This window comes from Callospermophilus lateralis, chromosome 7, assembly GCF_048772815.1.
Source record: "Callospermophilus lateralis isolate mCalLat2 chromosome 7, mCalLat2.hap1, whole genome shotgun sequence".
Taxonomy (NCBI): domain Eukaryota; kingdom Metazoa; phylum Chordata; class Mammalia; order Rodentia; family Sciuridae; genus Callospermophilus; species Callospermophilus lateralis.
In genome coordinates, this window is record NC_135311.1 from 109,413,465 (window position 1) to 109,430,302 (window position 16,838).

At 36.1% G+C, this 16,838-nt stretch overlaps 1 protein-coding gene across 2 annotated transcripts in view; it reads left to right on the forward strand.

Annotated features, from left to right (window-relative positions):
* The window catches only part of Pik3r3 (phosphoinositide-3-kinase regulatory subunit 3), a 78,809-nt gene that overhangs the window by 52,050 nt on the left and 9,921 nt on the right, over window positions 1-16,838 (forward strand). For both annotated transcript variants that reach the window (XM_076860500.2, XM_076860499.2), the window contains exons 5-8: window positions 5,652-5,832; window positions 6,302-6,427; window positions 8,825-8,967; window positions 12,312-12,488. In XM_076860500.2, coding sequence (XP_076716615.1) covers window positions 5,652-5,832; window positions 6,302-6,427; window positions 8,825-8,967; window positions 12,312-12,488 — 627 coding nt within the window. The remainder of the gene's footprint in view (window positions 1-5,651; window positions 5,833-6,301; window positions 6,428-8,824; window positions 8,968-12,311; window positions 12,489-16,838) is intronic.

Below are 16,838 nucleotides of genomic sequence, written 5' to 3' on the forward strand. Positions count from 1 at the left end.
GATAAAAAGCTTCAAGCAGAGGAATGACATAATCAAATGAGTGAATACACAATTTCACAGGACAGTGTCTCTAGGAAAGGATTTGAGGAGTTAAATGTGGAGTTAAGACCAAAAGGGAGGGATTTGGTTATAGAATGAATCTGCTAGGCTTAAATGAAAGTACCATTTATAAAAATAGGAAAATTGGGAGCAGTTGTTTTATTGAAAAGAAAGGATAGGGGGCTAGGATTGTGGCTCAGCGGTAGAGCGCTCGCCTCGCAAGTCTGAGGCCCTGGGTTCGATCCTCAGCACCACATAAAAATAAATAAATAAAATAAGGGCACTGTGTCCAACTACAACTTGAAAAAAAAAAAAAAAAAAAGAAGAGATAGATGTTGATATTTAGCTGTTCCAAAATTGCCAGGTAAAAAAGTATCAAGAATATAGCTAGAAATGTGGGTTTAATGCTTGGGAAAGAGAATATGACCATAAAAAGAGCCAGGTACACTATGTGTAGAATAAATGGGATTTATTTGGCAGTACTGGGGATTGAACTCAGGGCCTCACATATGCTAGACAAGTGCTTTACATTAATCTACATTCCCAGCCCCATAAATGGGATTTTAAAGAAAGAGTGTATAGTGGGAACACAGGGTAGAGACTGAAGAAAAAAAAAATTGAGGGAATAACAGTATTTAGGTCAGGAAGAAGACAGGAAGAATAGTTTGAGAGGTTGAAAGCAAAAAATAGTGTCATCAAAGCCACGGGAGAGCTCAGGAGGTTGAGGTAAGAGAATCGCAAGTTCAAAACCAGTTGGGGATGTTGCTCTTGGGTTCAATTGCTGGTATCCCCGCCCCCCCGCCCCCGAAAAAAGTCATGGGAGAATGAAATACTAAGAAGGGGGAGGGCTGGGGTCTAGGGGACAGAGTCTGGATTTAGCAGAAGTCACTGGTGATCTGCAAACGAAAAGAATGAGTGAAACTAGACTGCAGAGAATAGGCAATAAGGAAGTTTTTTTTTTTTTAAGTTGTTGATGAACCGTTATTTGTTTATTATTTATATGCAGTGCTAAGAATCGAACCCAGTGCCTCACGCATGCCAGGCAAGCGCTCTACCACTGAGCTACAACCCCAGTCCAAGGAAGTTTTTTAGTTCAGTAACTGATATTGTTTAAATCAGTAAATAATATTCATTATAGAAAATCTGGATATTTAACAAATCTATAAGAATCTCTTATCTGCTAGGCATTGGTCCAGATAGTTGAATACCAGGAGGATATTTTCCTCTATTAAAGTAGAATGAAGTGAGTGAGACACACACACACACACACACAGAGACGTACATATTATTAAAAATTCACCATTCCTTAATTCCTCCATGTCTTCTCTTTTTGCCTCCTCTGTTTAGAGTCCATGGTCTGTTAGAGTCCGTAAACAAGTCAGGATGGCGACTGGCATTTTGCCAGAGAAATGTTAGAGTCTGTAAACAAGTCTGGATTGCACCTGGCAAAATGCCAGAGGTGGTGGTTTGTGAAGTAACCCCAGCGAGCCATTAAGTGTGGAGATTCCTTATTGGTTGACTGCTGTATCTGTTTTATGCTAATTAAGATAAGCTGCGTGGAATGTATAAATACCACTCCTGTCCTACAATAAACAGCTCCTATTCCTGTATCAATGTACACAAGTTGATCGTCAACCCCCCCACCCTCCTGTTTTTTTGCTGCAGCCGGACTGCGGCAATGGTCTATTATTAAAATTACTTTTGTTAAAAGCTGTGGGTGTGGTGGCACATATCCATAATCCCAGCTACTTAGAACTACAGACTACTTGCTTGGAAGGCTGATGGATCTCTTGAGCCCAGGAGCTTGAGGACAGCCTGGGTAACACTGAGAGTCTGTCTCAAAACAAAAAATTATTTTGTGAGTGAACTCTCAAAAACTTCCTCCTCTCTCCCTGCATTATAGTTACCTAGACAAATTCTAATACTTCTTAAATTCAACTTTGCATGTATTCCCTGCCTATACCTGGACAGCTCAATGTAGGAAAAAAAAAAAAAAAAGCCATACTGACTGGTCTCACATTGAATTCTTGACTGCTGACTTTAAGTGGGCCACCACCCAGCTTAATTTCTGCATTTCCATAATTCATTCATCCTTCCACTTTCTTAGGTGACAATTTCACACATTCTTTTTTTTCCTTTTAAATCAATAACTCTTTCCCTTCTTTTATTTAAGAAGTTAACTTCCTCTTTCACTGAGAATTTAGACTCAGTCAGAAGAGAACTCCTTCATACTCCTGTTGCCATTAGATATCAACCTATTTGCATATTAGTGTGAATAATCTGCTTTTGTTTTATTCTGGTGGATGATTGTTCCAGGTTTACCTTTCTTTCTTTCTATCTTTCTTCCTTTCTTCCTTTCTTTCTTCTTCTTCTTTTTTTTTTTGGCAATACTAGGGATTGAACTGAGGGGCACTCTACCACTGAACTACATCTCCTTTTATTTTGAGACAGGGCCTTGCTAAGCTTTAAGGCTGGCCTGGAACTTGTAATCCTTTTGCCTCAGTCTCCTGAATTGCTGGGATTACTGGCGTGTACGTCACTGTACTTGGCTCAGGATCTACATTTCTATTTGTAAGCTGGATCCTGTCCTATCCCTCTAATCTATTAGAGGATATCACTCTAGGAATGATCTTGTCTTCTTTTTTGGATCAACGATTCTTGTCTCTGTACTGAATCATTCCCTTTAGAATATAAATATGACATGTTATCTCCTATTTAAGTAAATGTTATCTCCTAATAAAGTTCCCTTGACCATATATCTCCTTCCACATTTCTCTCTTGTTTGTAGCAGTATTCCTTGAGATAATTGTCTGTGGGCATTTATTCTTCCTTTTCTTTCATTTTCTTGAATTCATTTCAGTCAGGCTTCCATCCTCATGTTTCTACTAAAACCATTTGGTCAGGGTCACTTAGTTATCTGTACTTTGCCACACTCAGTGATCCTTGGACCTGTTTATAATTTCCTCTTTGTGGAAATGTTTTTTTCAAAAATTTATTTTTATGTTGGCGAGGACATAGGGAAAAAGGTACACTCATACACTGCTAGTGGGGCTGCAAATTGGTGTAACTGCTATGGAAAGCAATATGGAGATTCCTCAGAAAACTTGGAATGGGACCACCTTTTGGCCTAGTTACCCCAAAGGACTTAAATCAGCATACTACAGTGACACAGCCATATCAAGGTTTATAGAAGCTCAGTTCACAGTAGCTAAATTATGGAACCATCCTAGATGGCCTTTAACAAATTAAAGAAGTGGTATATATACATAATGGAATATTACTCTCCTTAAAGGAGAATTAAATCAAGGCATTTGCTAGTAAATGGATGGAAACGGAGACTGTCATGCTAAGTGAAATAAGCCAATCCCAAAGAACCAAAGGCTGAAAGTTCTCTCTGATATGCCGATGCTAATTCACACTGGGGTGAGTTAAAGAAGAATAGAGGTACTTTGGATTAGATAGAGGAGTGTGAAAAGAGGGGAGGAGATATGGGGGTAGGGGTGATAGAAGAATGAATCAGACATTATTACCCTATGTGCATATATGATTACATGACTGGTGTAACTCTACATCATGTACAAGCAGAAGTATGAGAAGTTACACTCCATTTATGTATGAAGTGTCAAAATGCATTCTACTGGGCTGGGGTTGTGGCTCAGTGGTGGGAGCTTGCCTAGCATATGTGAAGTACTGGGTTTGATTCTCAGCACCACATATAAATAAATAAAATAAAGGTCCATCAACAACTAAAAAAATAAAAAATAAAAAAGCATTCTACTGTCATGTATAACTAAATAGAACAAAAATGCATAGCAACTAGATTTTTACATAAATGTAAAAAAAAGATAAGAAAAAAATTGATTTCTAGGATGTCACACTTTTACTTTATTAGTCTCTTGGTCTCTTGCTTGTTCTTTCTCATATCCCTGATCACTAAACACTGGTGTCTCCTGGGGTTTAGACCGTGTACTTCTTCATATGTCCAGCTATTATCAATTTCAAATAACACCTACAGGCTGACAACTCCTGAATTATCTAGTCCAGACCTTACTTCTGAACTTCAGACTCTTAAGAAGGTTACTATATCATCTGCTTTTGAATGTTCAATAGGCATCTCAAAAAAAGTTCTTTTTTTGTAACTTTATGCCAATAAATAAATGTCATTTTCATTATTTGAATTTTTAATATAAAAATGTTGAAATCATCTTGTTTCTTTTTCTCATTCCCATATTTTGAGGACTCTTTAATCTTTGATAAAATGAAAGATTCCTCAAGGTCCATGAGATCATGAACTAGAACAGCATACTGTTTGTTTATCATTGTATCTACAGTGGTTTGTATAATTCCTGGTAATAGTAGATGTTAAATTCATTTGTTAGAATGATTGAATGCCTTTTAATTTTAATGGAGAGACCAGCTTGAATTTATTGTGAGTAAATGTAAGTGTACACACCTATAGTAACTATATATGATTATGTGTTCCCTCTAAATAATATTTTCTAAGCAATAATTTAAACTGGTCCGTAGGTTCAAACATATCGTATTTGCCCTTTCACAAATTCCAGTGTCTCATTTATCATTTATAATGAATAGCATGACTTAAACACATATGGAGGCGTTATTTTTTCCATTAGGCTTGTATGCTGTTCTAAGTTGAATGGGAATGGTACAGTATTTTGCTATGCTGTAATGTATTTACCTGCTTTTGTTTTAGATTGTGCCATATGATACTTGTAAAACATTGCTATTTTAAATTTTGGTTATAAATTATCTTTCAAGGTATCATTTGGCTAGGACTCAGTAAATAAAGATGGTCTGAGCAATTCAAGCATCAAATTACATCTGTGATATACATGACTCTTCAAAAGCTATGCTTTGTGAAGCACTTGAGTAACTTGAATTATTTACATATTATGATAACATTTAGATATTCATTTCCAAGTATTATAAACAAGTATAAAAGATAGTATAAGGTGCTAGATCAGTTACCCAGCCATAAATCATTCAAGGAACTTAATTATGTTTGTGCATTAACAAAACACTTGAGTATGTTGGTGATTGTGTGACAATGATTATTATCACCTTCATTTAGAGATGGCTGCCAAAAAACAGAACCGCCTATCTTTAGGTCCTAAAGAGTTTGTCTCCGTCCTAAAAAATATTGGTAGAACTTGATTACTTTTTATTTATTTATTTATTTTTTAATGTGTGGTGCCATGGATCAACCTAGGGCCTTTGGTGTACTAGGCAAGCACTCCACCACAGAGCTACATCTGTAATCCTTGGTAGAATTTGAATTAGAAGCTTCATTCAGAAAAAGAACAAATGATACAATTTACTTATTTTTCTTAAGTGATTTTTTGGGGGCTAAATTTGATTCTGAATGTATAGAATGTTGATCTTTAATAACCAAGGTATTTATGGGCAAAATAAATATATGTGAAAATAATATTATGTATACTTTCACATTCATAATTATGTGTATGCCTTTTCACTGTCTCTAGCCTTATGAACATAGTAAAACTTGTTTATTATGTGAACCAAACTTTCTATCTCCCTATGAAAGTAATATTTTGGGGAAAAATCAACAGTTGTTGTCTTGTTGTTCACAGGAAGGGAGGCAATAATAAGTTAATAAAGATCTATCATCGGGATGGTAAATATGGCTTTTCTGATCCTCTGACATTTAATTCTGTGGTGGAGCTCATTAACCATTATCATCATGAATCTCTTGCTCAGTACAATCCCAAACTCGATGTGAAGCTTATGTACCCAGTCTCCAAATACCAACAGGTATGATTACAGAAGTTCTTGATAATTATTGAGAAAGTCATTATTTAATCTCATTTGATTCTATTTATCAGTCAAAAAAGAAATCTAGTCATTTAAAATTTCCTACTTAATATTTTAGAAATTTCTTAGATATATTTGAAACATTTTGCGGCTACCCTTTCATAATAACCCATTACATGTGTTTATTAACTTTATATGCTTCCCACTTATACTTCACTTCTTTTTAAAAAAAAAAAAATGATTTGTTCTAATTAGTTACTTCTTAATTTTTAAAGTCCTAATGATGTTTATGTGATTTAAAGGCTGATCTTAGTATTAACAGAAGGATTTAGTGCTTTTGTATGCTTGATCTTAATGTGGCTTGAATAGTGGCTTGAACTTCTAAAGCTAAAATACAATTTAAAACTTATAAACATGGAAAAACCTATGTCAGAATTGTTTACATTTTTTCTTTTGTTTCCCTGTGTAGGATCAGTTGGTAAAAGAAGATAACATCGATGCAGTAGGTAAAAAACTGCAAGAGTACCACTCTCAGTATCAGGAAAAGAGTAAAGAGTATGATAGGCTATATGAAGAATATACCAGAACATCCCAGGTTAGTATATTTTTGTTGTTTGAGCTAATGGGTATACAGTGTTAGAATTACATTATATTTTCTATAATTCACTTGAAGATCTTCAGTTGCTTTTTTAATTGGTTAAGGGTATAATTTTGTATCAGTTAGTATTAATAATGCCTTTTTTTCTTCTTTCTTTTTCTTTTTTGGAGCTGGGGATCTAATCAGGGGTATTCTACCACTGAGCCCACTGAACTACATCCCCAGCCCTTTTTATTTTTTATTTTGAGACAGAGTCTCAACAAATTACTGAGGCTGGTCTTAAACTTGTGATCTTCTTGCCTGAACCTCTCTAGTAGCTTGGATTACAAGAAAATGCCACTGTGTCTGGCTATCTACTTAGTATTAAATGGTTGTAAGAGATTAAAAAAATTAAAGGGTTGTAAGTGAATTGATGTGTATGGGCAAAGAGAGACCCCCCCATACAAACACCCACTAAATAACTCTTTCAAGAACTTAACTGTGACTCTAAGAGAATTTAGGATTAAGAGAATTTTTTTCCCCCCAAATTTGTTTGTATGGTAATGAGAATGAACCATTAGACAGGGAAAGTTGATAATGTAAAAGGGGCTGGCTAATGTGATAAAATGAAGTACCTGAGAAAGAGGAGGTGAGACATGTAGCACCTGTAGATAAAGGGAGAAGATAGAGAAAGGGCACAGATACAGGTAGCTTTATAGTTTTGGTGGTAGATGTAGAGGCATTGGGTATGGGGGGAGCTGCAGTTTTGATTGTGATTTCGAATACTTTTCCTTTTGCTTCCCTACCTTCCAGTACATATACTGGTGTTAGTAGAGTCAAAAATTTGGGAGTTTTCTTTGAAAATTCAGGGTCAGAGCTTTATGGGTAACTTTCAGTCTTCCAAGGGAGTCAAGACCCTCCATAATTTAAGAGTTGATTATAATTTGAGAGTTGTAGAATCTGTAGCTAGATATTTAGATATGAACATTCCAGTGAGTGTTTAGTATTATCTGAATATGTGTGATATACATGCAACTTTATGGCCCATCACAAGTTTCTAGCTTCCCTCATTTGCTAATCCTCTTATCACTAGTCCCACTGAGTAATTATTGATCCTGGAACATACCCTATTATTTCATATATACTTCATACCATACCTTCTGTGTGCAGGGCTGCATTTTCTTCCTCTACCCTACTCTTTAAGACTTAGCTCAAATGTCATCTCCTCTGTGAAGTTTCCATAAAACAATAAATAATTAGTTAATCTCACTTGGTTTCCATGCCATGACTTGAAATCAGGCCTTGTTAGGGTTCAGAAATCTATTCTACCTATCTATTATACCTAACATAAAGTGAAGGCATGCTTTATGTTTCAAAAATTTCTTTACCCTCTGGTGGGGCTTTCTATATAGTAATTTTCAGTAATTATTAGTTTAAATTAATAAAAGTTGGATAATTGAGGAATTATCTCATAAGTATCAAAACTTCTAGAATTATAGATATTTAGGATAGCAATCTTTCTAGACCTTTATGCAGATTTATTGCCTTTCTAAAAAGTAAACTAAACAAAATATAGGGCCCCCCGACCTTTTTTTGAAGATTTTAGGGGAATCTTGATTGAAATGCAACTTGTTGAAATATATAGGACCATTTACCCTGATGCTGAAGGGCTTAACCTACTGGACTTTTGGACTTATGTTTGTTTTGTGGAGTTTTTAGTTTTTTTTTTTTTAATATTTATTTTTTAGTTCTAGGTGGACACAATATCTTTACTTTGTTTTTATGTGGTGCTGAAAATCGAACCCAGTGCCTCACGCATGCTAGGCAAGTGCGCTACCACTTGAGCCACATCCCCAGCCTGAGTTTTTAGTTTTTCATCTTATTATTCTTAGTGAATCTACCCTTTGGAGCTATTTTCTCCCCTTTTCATTCTTTGCTCCTAATCAGATTAATTTACTAATGAATCTGTTTGGAAAATTAAGTATGTACTTTAGAAATGAAAGTAAGAATAAATAGACTCTGTAGGACTCTACTGGGAATAAGACTTTGCACTTTGGTACATGGACTCTGAGCTTTATCCATTTACTCCTTCAGAACCTTTTGGGGATTCAGCACAAAAATAGGTGCAAAGGCAGAATTTGATCCTGATGACAGATGTTCAGGGTCAGTCTCTTGGCAGCTTGGAGACCTTTCTGTGGTGCTTAGTCTTATTTCAGGTAGTGGTTTTTTTCTTTTACAGTTTGAATAACGTTTTTGTGTATGAGTGATAGAGTAGAAGTTGAATAAAGTGTCTTGTTTTAGCCATCTTAATTGGGTTTTATATGGGATTATAACTAGGATTACAGGATTTAAGATCAAGGTTATGAAAAATAATAAAGATAATAGGACTTATGTCATTTCTTTTTTTTTCTGTAGGAAATACAGATGAAGAGGACTGCAATTGAAGCTTTTAATGAAACTATTAAAATATTTGAAGAGCAATGTCACACACAAGAACAACACAGCAAAGAATATATTGAGCGATTTCGCAGAGAGGGAAATGAAAAGGAGATTGAACGGTAATCTGTCTGCAAGTACATCAAGTATATAATATTTCCCAGTATGCCAGTGAGATAAGACTTCTTTTCTTTCCCAATAATGCCTACCTTGCTTGATTTCATTCCCGCAAACTACACATTCCTATTATAATGAACTACTTAATGTTTATATTAATGGCACCAAACTGAACCTCCTCTCTTCTGTGTTCTTTCTTCACCTGCCATCTCCAAATTGTTACCTTCTGTTCATCTTTAAGACTCAGATTAGATTTGACTTTTTTCTAGAAAATCTTCCCTGATTTCCCCAGTCCACTTTAGGGGCTTTTGTCATTGTCCCTATAGTGTGTGGTCCTGATCCTTAGTGTTGTATTTACTGATACCCACTCAACTGCAAACTCATTGAAAGCAGGCATGGTGGCTCACTTTCCCTGATATAACTTCAATACCTATATGGTCCTTTGGAATATACAATGGGTACTTAATGAATATTTTTTTGAACTGAAAGTCAACTTTGGCAGTTGTCTAAGCATAAATTGGAGTGTAATAAGACTATAGGTAAACTGGGTGCAGTGGCATATGCCCATAATCCCAGTGAGTAGGAGGCTGAGGAAGGAGGATTGTAAGTTTGAGGCCAGCCATAGCAATTTAGCAAGTGCCTAAGTATCTTAACAAGACCCTGCCTCAAAATAAAAAATGAAAATAAAGAGCTGGGGGTGTAGCTCAGTGGTAAAGCACCTCTGGGTCAAATGCTGTATCACTGCAGGAAAAGAAAAGACTCTAGGAAAGAAGATCAGCCTGACAATTATAGGTAGCCACAATGAGAGTGGCTATCAGGTTAAAAGATGGTGAGGGCCTAGATCAGAGCAATAGCGGAAAAGGAGGATGAGTTGATAAAAATTCTTACCAGATGTCACAGGTGTAGGAGACAGTAAAGATCATTCCTTGATTTCAGTGTGAGCAACTGAGAGATGGTATTATTTACCAAAATAGGAAGTGTATGATGATGGGCTGGGTGTGGCTCAGTGGTGGATCTCTTGCCTAGTATGTGTGAGGCACTGGGTTCTGTTCTTAGCACCATGTAAAAATAAATAAATAAACAAAATAAAGGTAATTGTGTCCATCTACAACTAAAAATATTAATAAAAAAAAAAAAAGAAAAGAAAGAAAGTATGTGATGAGAGTTCAGGATTGGACCTAATGAGTTTTGTTCCAATGAGAACCCAAATAGAGCTGTCTGGGAGGCAGGCAGCTGGTTATTTAGATTTGGAACTCAGGGTGCAGGAAGGATTTGGGAGGCCTAAATGTATGGATGGTAAACCATTTGCAATGGCAAAGTAAAACTATTTGTCATATTGGTACCACATTATTGGAAAACTTCTGTGTGCTCGAATATAGAAACACATCCTGGGAGTCAGTATTAATTTGATGGTTAAAATCATGACCTTGAACTTGCATTGGCTGTTTACTAGCTTTGCCACCTTGGGTGAGTTACTTAATCTCTTTAAGTCTGTTTCATCCTCCATAAACTGTGGATAAAATCATGTTGGAATGTGTGAGAATTAAGCCACATATTATTGAGGGACAAATGAGTAATGTGAATAATTGCTTAAAATGATTTGGAATATAGCAAAACTTCATGTGTTTGAAGAGCTTATAGACACCATCTTTTGAGTGCTTATCAAGAGGTGCTAGGCAATATTCTCTATTCCCTTTACATGTATTATCATAATAATTTAATGAAGGTAGGTACTATTGTAGAAGTCCATTTTTAGGCAGATAAAGAAATGAAGACACGGAGAAGTTAAATAATCTACCCACAGCCTCACACTAAGTGGCAGGACAGAGATTAAAGCTAGGTATATTAATTGCGAAGTCATTGTTCTGAATTGCTGGGCTGTGCTCTCTCTTAAATGTCATACATATGGCTTTACTTGTTCAGCCATGTTTGAACAAGTAAAGGGTCCAGGGCCTAGACAAGGTCATTGGGATCTTTTTTTTTTTTTTTAAATTTTTTTTTATCTATCTATCTATCTATCTATTTATTTACTTATTTAGTTATGTGTGGTGCTGAGAATTGAACCCAGTGACTCACATATGCTAAGCAAGTGCTGTATCACTGAGCTACAACCCCAGCCCTCATTGGGACTCTCTTTTTTTTTTAGTCATAGATGGACACAATACCTTTATTTATTTATTTATTGGGTACCAGGGATTGAACCCAGAAGCACTCGACCACTGACCATATCCCCAGCCCTATTCTGTATTTTATTTAGAGACAGGGTCTCACTGAGTTGCTTAGTGCCTTGCTTTTGCTGAGCCTGCTTTGAACTCACGATCCTCCTGCCTCAGCCTCCCAAGCAATTGGAATTATAGGTATGTGCCACTGCACCCATCTTATTTATTTATTTGTTTTTATGTGGTGCTGAGAATTGAACCCAGTGCCTCACACATGCTAGGCAAGCGCTCTACCACTGAGCTACAACCCAGCCCTGGGATTCTTTTTACATTGTCTTTTGGCTCAACTTTTCTCTGAGTTGCCTTTATCCTTAGGCAGTTTTCCCCCGTGAGGTGGCAGTATGGCTCCTGGAAATCCTAGGATCGATCACATATTCATAATTTAGCAACCCCAGTGGAAAGAGAGAATCTCTTTTTTTTACAATAGTTCTGGCAAAATTCCTAGAATTGACTCATTGGGTCAGCTGGGGTCTTATTCTTATTACTGAATCAATCATAATGGCCTGAGGATGGGGATAGGATGACATGAAATGCTCTTACTGGCTAGCCTGGGCTGTGTGTGTCTACCCCTGGATCTGAGATGAGGATAGAGAATTCTTACCTATAAGGAACATCATGTTGCCATTCCAGAAGACTAGGAATGGATCAGGCAAAAACAACAAATGCCCACCATGCTTATTTTTAGGATATTTTTAGGATAGTAGCCAGGCATGGGTGGCATTTGCCTGCAGTTTTTGTACCAAGAAGGCTGAGGCAGAAGAATCACCTGAGCCCAGGATTCAAGACCAGCCTGGGTAACATAGCAAGGGACTCTCTCTTAAAAACAAAAATATTTGAGCTGGGCCCAGTGGCACATATCTATAATCCCAGCAGGTCTGGAGGCTGAGGCAGGAGGATTGTAAGTTCAAAGCCAGCCTCAGCACTTAGGGTTTGCTGAGTTGCTTAGGGTCTATCTCTAAATAAAATATTAAAAAGGCTGAGGATGTGGCTCAGTGGTTAAGTGCCCCTGTGCCCCTGGGTTCAATGTCCAGTACCAAAAAAAAAAAAAAAATTTTTTTGAGGACTATATTCATGCTACAGGATTTTTCTGCTTTGTTGTTTTAGCCTTAATATATCAAATATTTTCACAGAATTATGATGAATTATGATAAGTTGAAATCACGTCTTGGTGAGATTCATGACAGCAAAATGCGTCTAGAGCAGGATTTGAAGAAACAAGCTTTGGACAACCGGGAAATAGATAAAAAAATGAATAGTATCAAACCTGACCTGATACAGCTGCGCAAGATCCGAGATCAGCATCTTGTGTAAGTAGTCTGGGGCTATGTGGGGAGGGAGACACCAGCATCAGATTACCAATGGAACTAGAGATAGTATAGGAGAAAGAAGAACTTTATAATTGAGAACTGGTCAGTAAAATTGTAAGAGTTTAGGAACACAGCCCTGTTAGTAGTAGGGGGTCCCAGAGGGGGCAAACCAGGATGTGGAACTCTATACAAATGCCTTGGAAATCTCAGAGGGTGACTATGGCATCACAAAGTGATATAGATGAAAAAGTAAAGGTTAATGTTGCCTAAAACATAAAAACTGGAATCTTGATTACATGGTAGAACCATAGAAACTGAAATTGCCCCTTAGAGACATTAATAATGGGAGCACACAAAAAAAGTTATCAGAACAGTCTCTTACAGGATTTTTATACTCAAGAAATGAAATTCTGTATTTAAATAACAGAAATGTGTCTATCATGGGCACTCGAGATAACTTGAGTAGTGAAACCCAATTCTTTAATATTAGGGAAAGCTATATAGTTTAGCCAAATATAGGTATAATGGGAATATTATCCAAATATAATCAAACAAAATGTGTTGAAAGGATTTTTAGAAGGACAAATGGCTGCTTTATAGAGGGAGAGAATCTATGAAAAGAGAAAATATATTAGGCTTAGTTCTTGGTAATGAATAGACTTAAGAAATATATGTGTGGATTACTTTTATGCATATAACACCACTCAATTCAAATTCCTGGTAAGAAAAAAAAAAAAGAAAAGACCTCTGATTCTGTTTTTTTTTCCAGAGACCCTAGGGTTTCTTTGTGTGAGAAAGGGGGAGGGAACAAAATGTAAGCCTAGAAATTGGAACAGTGGCAAATGAGTTTCAGTAGAGGAAAATTTAGATAATATTTTTTGAGATAAACAAAACTACACCATTCTGAGTAGTTTTTAATAACACCTGTCTCAAGGGATTATTTGTGTTTGCTGTCATGACCCAAAAAAGTTAAGCAAGTATATATAGCATAGAGAAGAGCTTTATAAATAAGATAATGACATGCCCTTATGGAAAAGTAGGGTATACCCACTTTCAGGATGCTTTTGTAGTTCTAGTCACATCACAAAGTTGAAGAAAGCCCAAGAAGGCTATGCCGTGGACCAAAGGAATGAATGGAAGTACTTCTTTGCCCTGAAAAGCAATAAAGATATTAGGATATTAGGAAATATACCATCCCAAATGACATGAATAAATGTGGAATCTTATTCATTGAGTTGCTGTAACAAAATACTATATACTGGGTAGCTTATAAGCAACAAAAGTCACTTCACAGGTTAGGAGACTTAGAAGTCTTGAGATTAAGGCCCTGGTAGATTCAGTGCCTGGTGAGGGACTGCCCTGTTTTATACATAGTCCATTTTAGTTATATTCTGACATGATGAAAGGATGAGTGGTGTCTTTTAGATTTCTTTTATAAGGACATTAATCCTGTTCATGAGGCTTCTACTCCAACCTAACCACCTTCCTCTTCCTTATATTATAACATGACCTTGGTGGTTAGAATTTCAACATGTGAATTTTGGGAAGACACAAGCATTCAGACCACAGAATGTGATAAACCAAACCTTGAAACCTCCTTTAATGAGTTCTATAAGCTAAACATAAAAGAGTTTAGATAATGTGGATGACACAGACAGCCATTGTCCCTTTTAGAAGGGTTGTTTCAAAGAGGATAGTCCAGTATTCAATAGTACACAGTTTTATGTTTCTAACAGAGAATTATCTCTAGGTTTGGTGGATTTGATCTGTTTCAGTGCTGAAATTTGATTAGTCAGATCTGAAGAAAATGCGTTGTAAAATATGTGCTGCTTATTGGTGGCATTGCATGATACTGAGTTTGCTCTCTCATTGATCTTGTTTTGAAGTGGAAATAGGTTGGAATTCTGCAGTATGCATCTAGCGATTGTCATTTGTTCATTGATCCCTCTTTGGGGATGGATATATCCCTGACTTCCCACTGCATATTTTTATTTATTTATTTTTTTTGGTGCTGGGGATTGAACCCAGGGCCTTGTGCATACAAGGCAAGCACTCTATCAACTGAGCTCTATCCCCAGCCCCCACTGCATATTTATTGAGATTCTCTGCTGAGATCCTGGTGTACTATTTCTAGGATATTCTAGAATGTTTACATATAAAATTTCATTTTTAAAATAAAGAATAAAATATATCCATTTACTTTAATATTAAAAATGGGGAAAGCCTATCTATGGTGATAGAATTAAAAATAGTGATTACTTATATTGGGGTATTGATAGAAAAATTGTACGAAATGTTCTGAATCTCAATTGGAATGTAAGTTTATACATATATAAAATTCATCAATCTGTACATGTAAGAGTAACATAATTTATGTGTATTATAACTCTGTACACTAAAATTTTTCTTAGGTATAAAAATCCTATAAAGTTTCTTTGAATAAAAAAGGAATTTGAAACAGTTGTAGTGGTACATACCTATAATTCTAGCTACTCAGAGGGCTGAAACAGGAGGATCTCAGTTTTGAGGCCAGCCTTGGCAACTGAGATCCCCATTTCAAAAATAGAAAGGATTGGGGATGTTACTTCGTGGTAGAATGCCCTGGATTCAATCCCCAATTCTACTAAAAAAGAGGGGTAAGAATTATATATTGTCAGAGTATTTCTCTTTCATCATGAGTTAAGGTTAGTTTTCATGGTTACCATTTACTTTTTTTTGGTATTCATAAATCTAAATTCATAAATTAAAAAATGAATACCTTGCCGAGATAATTAATATAGATACATCAATGATAAGCTCTGAGTAACATGAACTGGGGATTTTGCAGCTAAAAGAGTCCTGCAGAGGATGGTATATTCTGTTTTTTAAGACTTTATTTATATTGTTTTTTAAGACATAATTTATATTCCATACAAGTTATCCATTTAAAAAAGTGTGTGATTGAAAGTCAGATGTGGTGGTATATGCTTGTAGTCCAGCCACTCAGGAAGTTGAAGTGGGAGGATCATTGGGGTCCACAAGTTTGAGACCAACCTGGGCAACATAGAAAGATTCTGTCTCAGAAAAAAAAAAGTGTATAATTCAAAGTGTTTAGTATATTCAGAGGTATTTACAATCATTACCATGTGTTTTAGAACATTTTCATCACAGTAGAAGGAAATCCTGTACCCTTTACTACCTACTACCTACATTCCCCCAACCCTAGGTAACTATTAATCTACTTTATGTCTGTATGGATTTGCCTATTCAGGACATTTCATATAAGTGGAAACATTTAATACAGTCTTTTAAGACTGGCTTCTTTCACTTAGCATGATATTTAAAGTTCATCCATGTAATATGTAGCTATATATAGCATTCAATTCCTTTTATGACCTGAATAGTATTCCATTTTATGGAAAGATGTACCACATTTTGTTTAACCATCATTAATTGATGAACAACTGTTCTTTTTTTTCTTTTGGTACCGGGGAGTGAACCCAGAACCACTTAATCCAATCCTTTTTTATATTTTAACATCCCCAACCCTTTTTTATATTTTAAAAGACAGGGTCTTGCCAAGTTGCTTAGGATCTCACTAAGTTGCTGAGGCTGGCTTTGAACTCACAATCCTCCTGTCTCAACCTCCCCAGTCATTGGTATTATAGGCATGCACCACTCTGCCTAGTCGCTTTCCTCTTATTTAGGGGAGTATGATGCTCTTTTCATAAAATTTGGTGCAAGACAAGTCACATTCTTCTTTTTCTTTAAAGTAAAATCAATTTATTGGGGTATGAAATTGACCAATTATATTGTGTACATGTATGAATATGTAACAATTAATTCCACTAATATGTATAATTATAATAAACCAAATAAAAATTTTAAAAAAGAGGGCTGGGGTGTACCTTAGTGATAGAGTGCCTGCTTAGCAAATGTGAGGCCCTGCATTCAATCACCAGCACTGCAAATAAATAAATAAATAGATAGATAAATAAATAATAAACTACAAATATATAAGTATGGCTGGGGATGTGGCTCAAGCGGTAACGTGCTCACCTGGCATATGTGGGGCGCTGGGTTCGATCCTCAGCACCACATAAAAATAAAATAAAGAGGGGCTGGGGATGTGGCTCAAGTGGTAGCGCGCTCGCCTGGCATGCGTGCGGCCTGGGTTCGATCCTCAGTACCACATACAAACAAAGATATTGTGTCCACCGAAAACTAAAACATAAATATTAAAATTCTCTCTCTCTCTCTTTAAAAAAAAATAAAATAAAGTTGTGTCCACCGAAAACTGAAAAATAAATATTAAAAAATTCTCTCTCTCTTTTCTCTCTATCAATATTAACCCCCTCCTCCAAAAAAAGG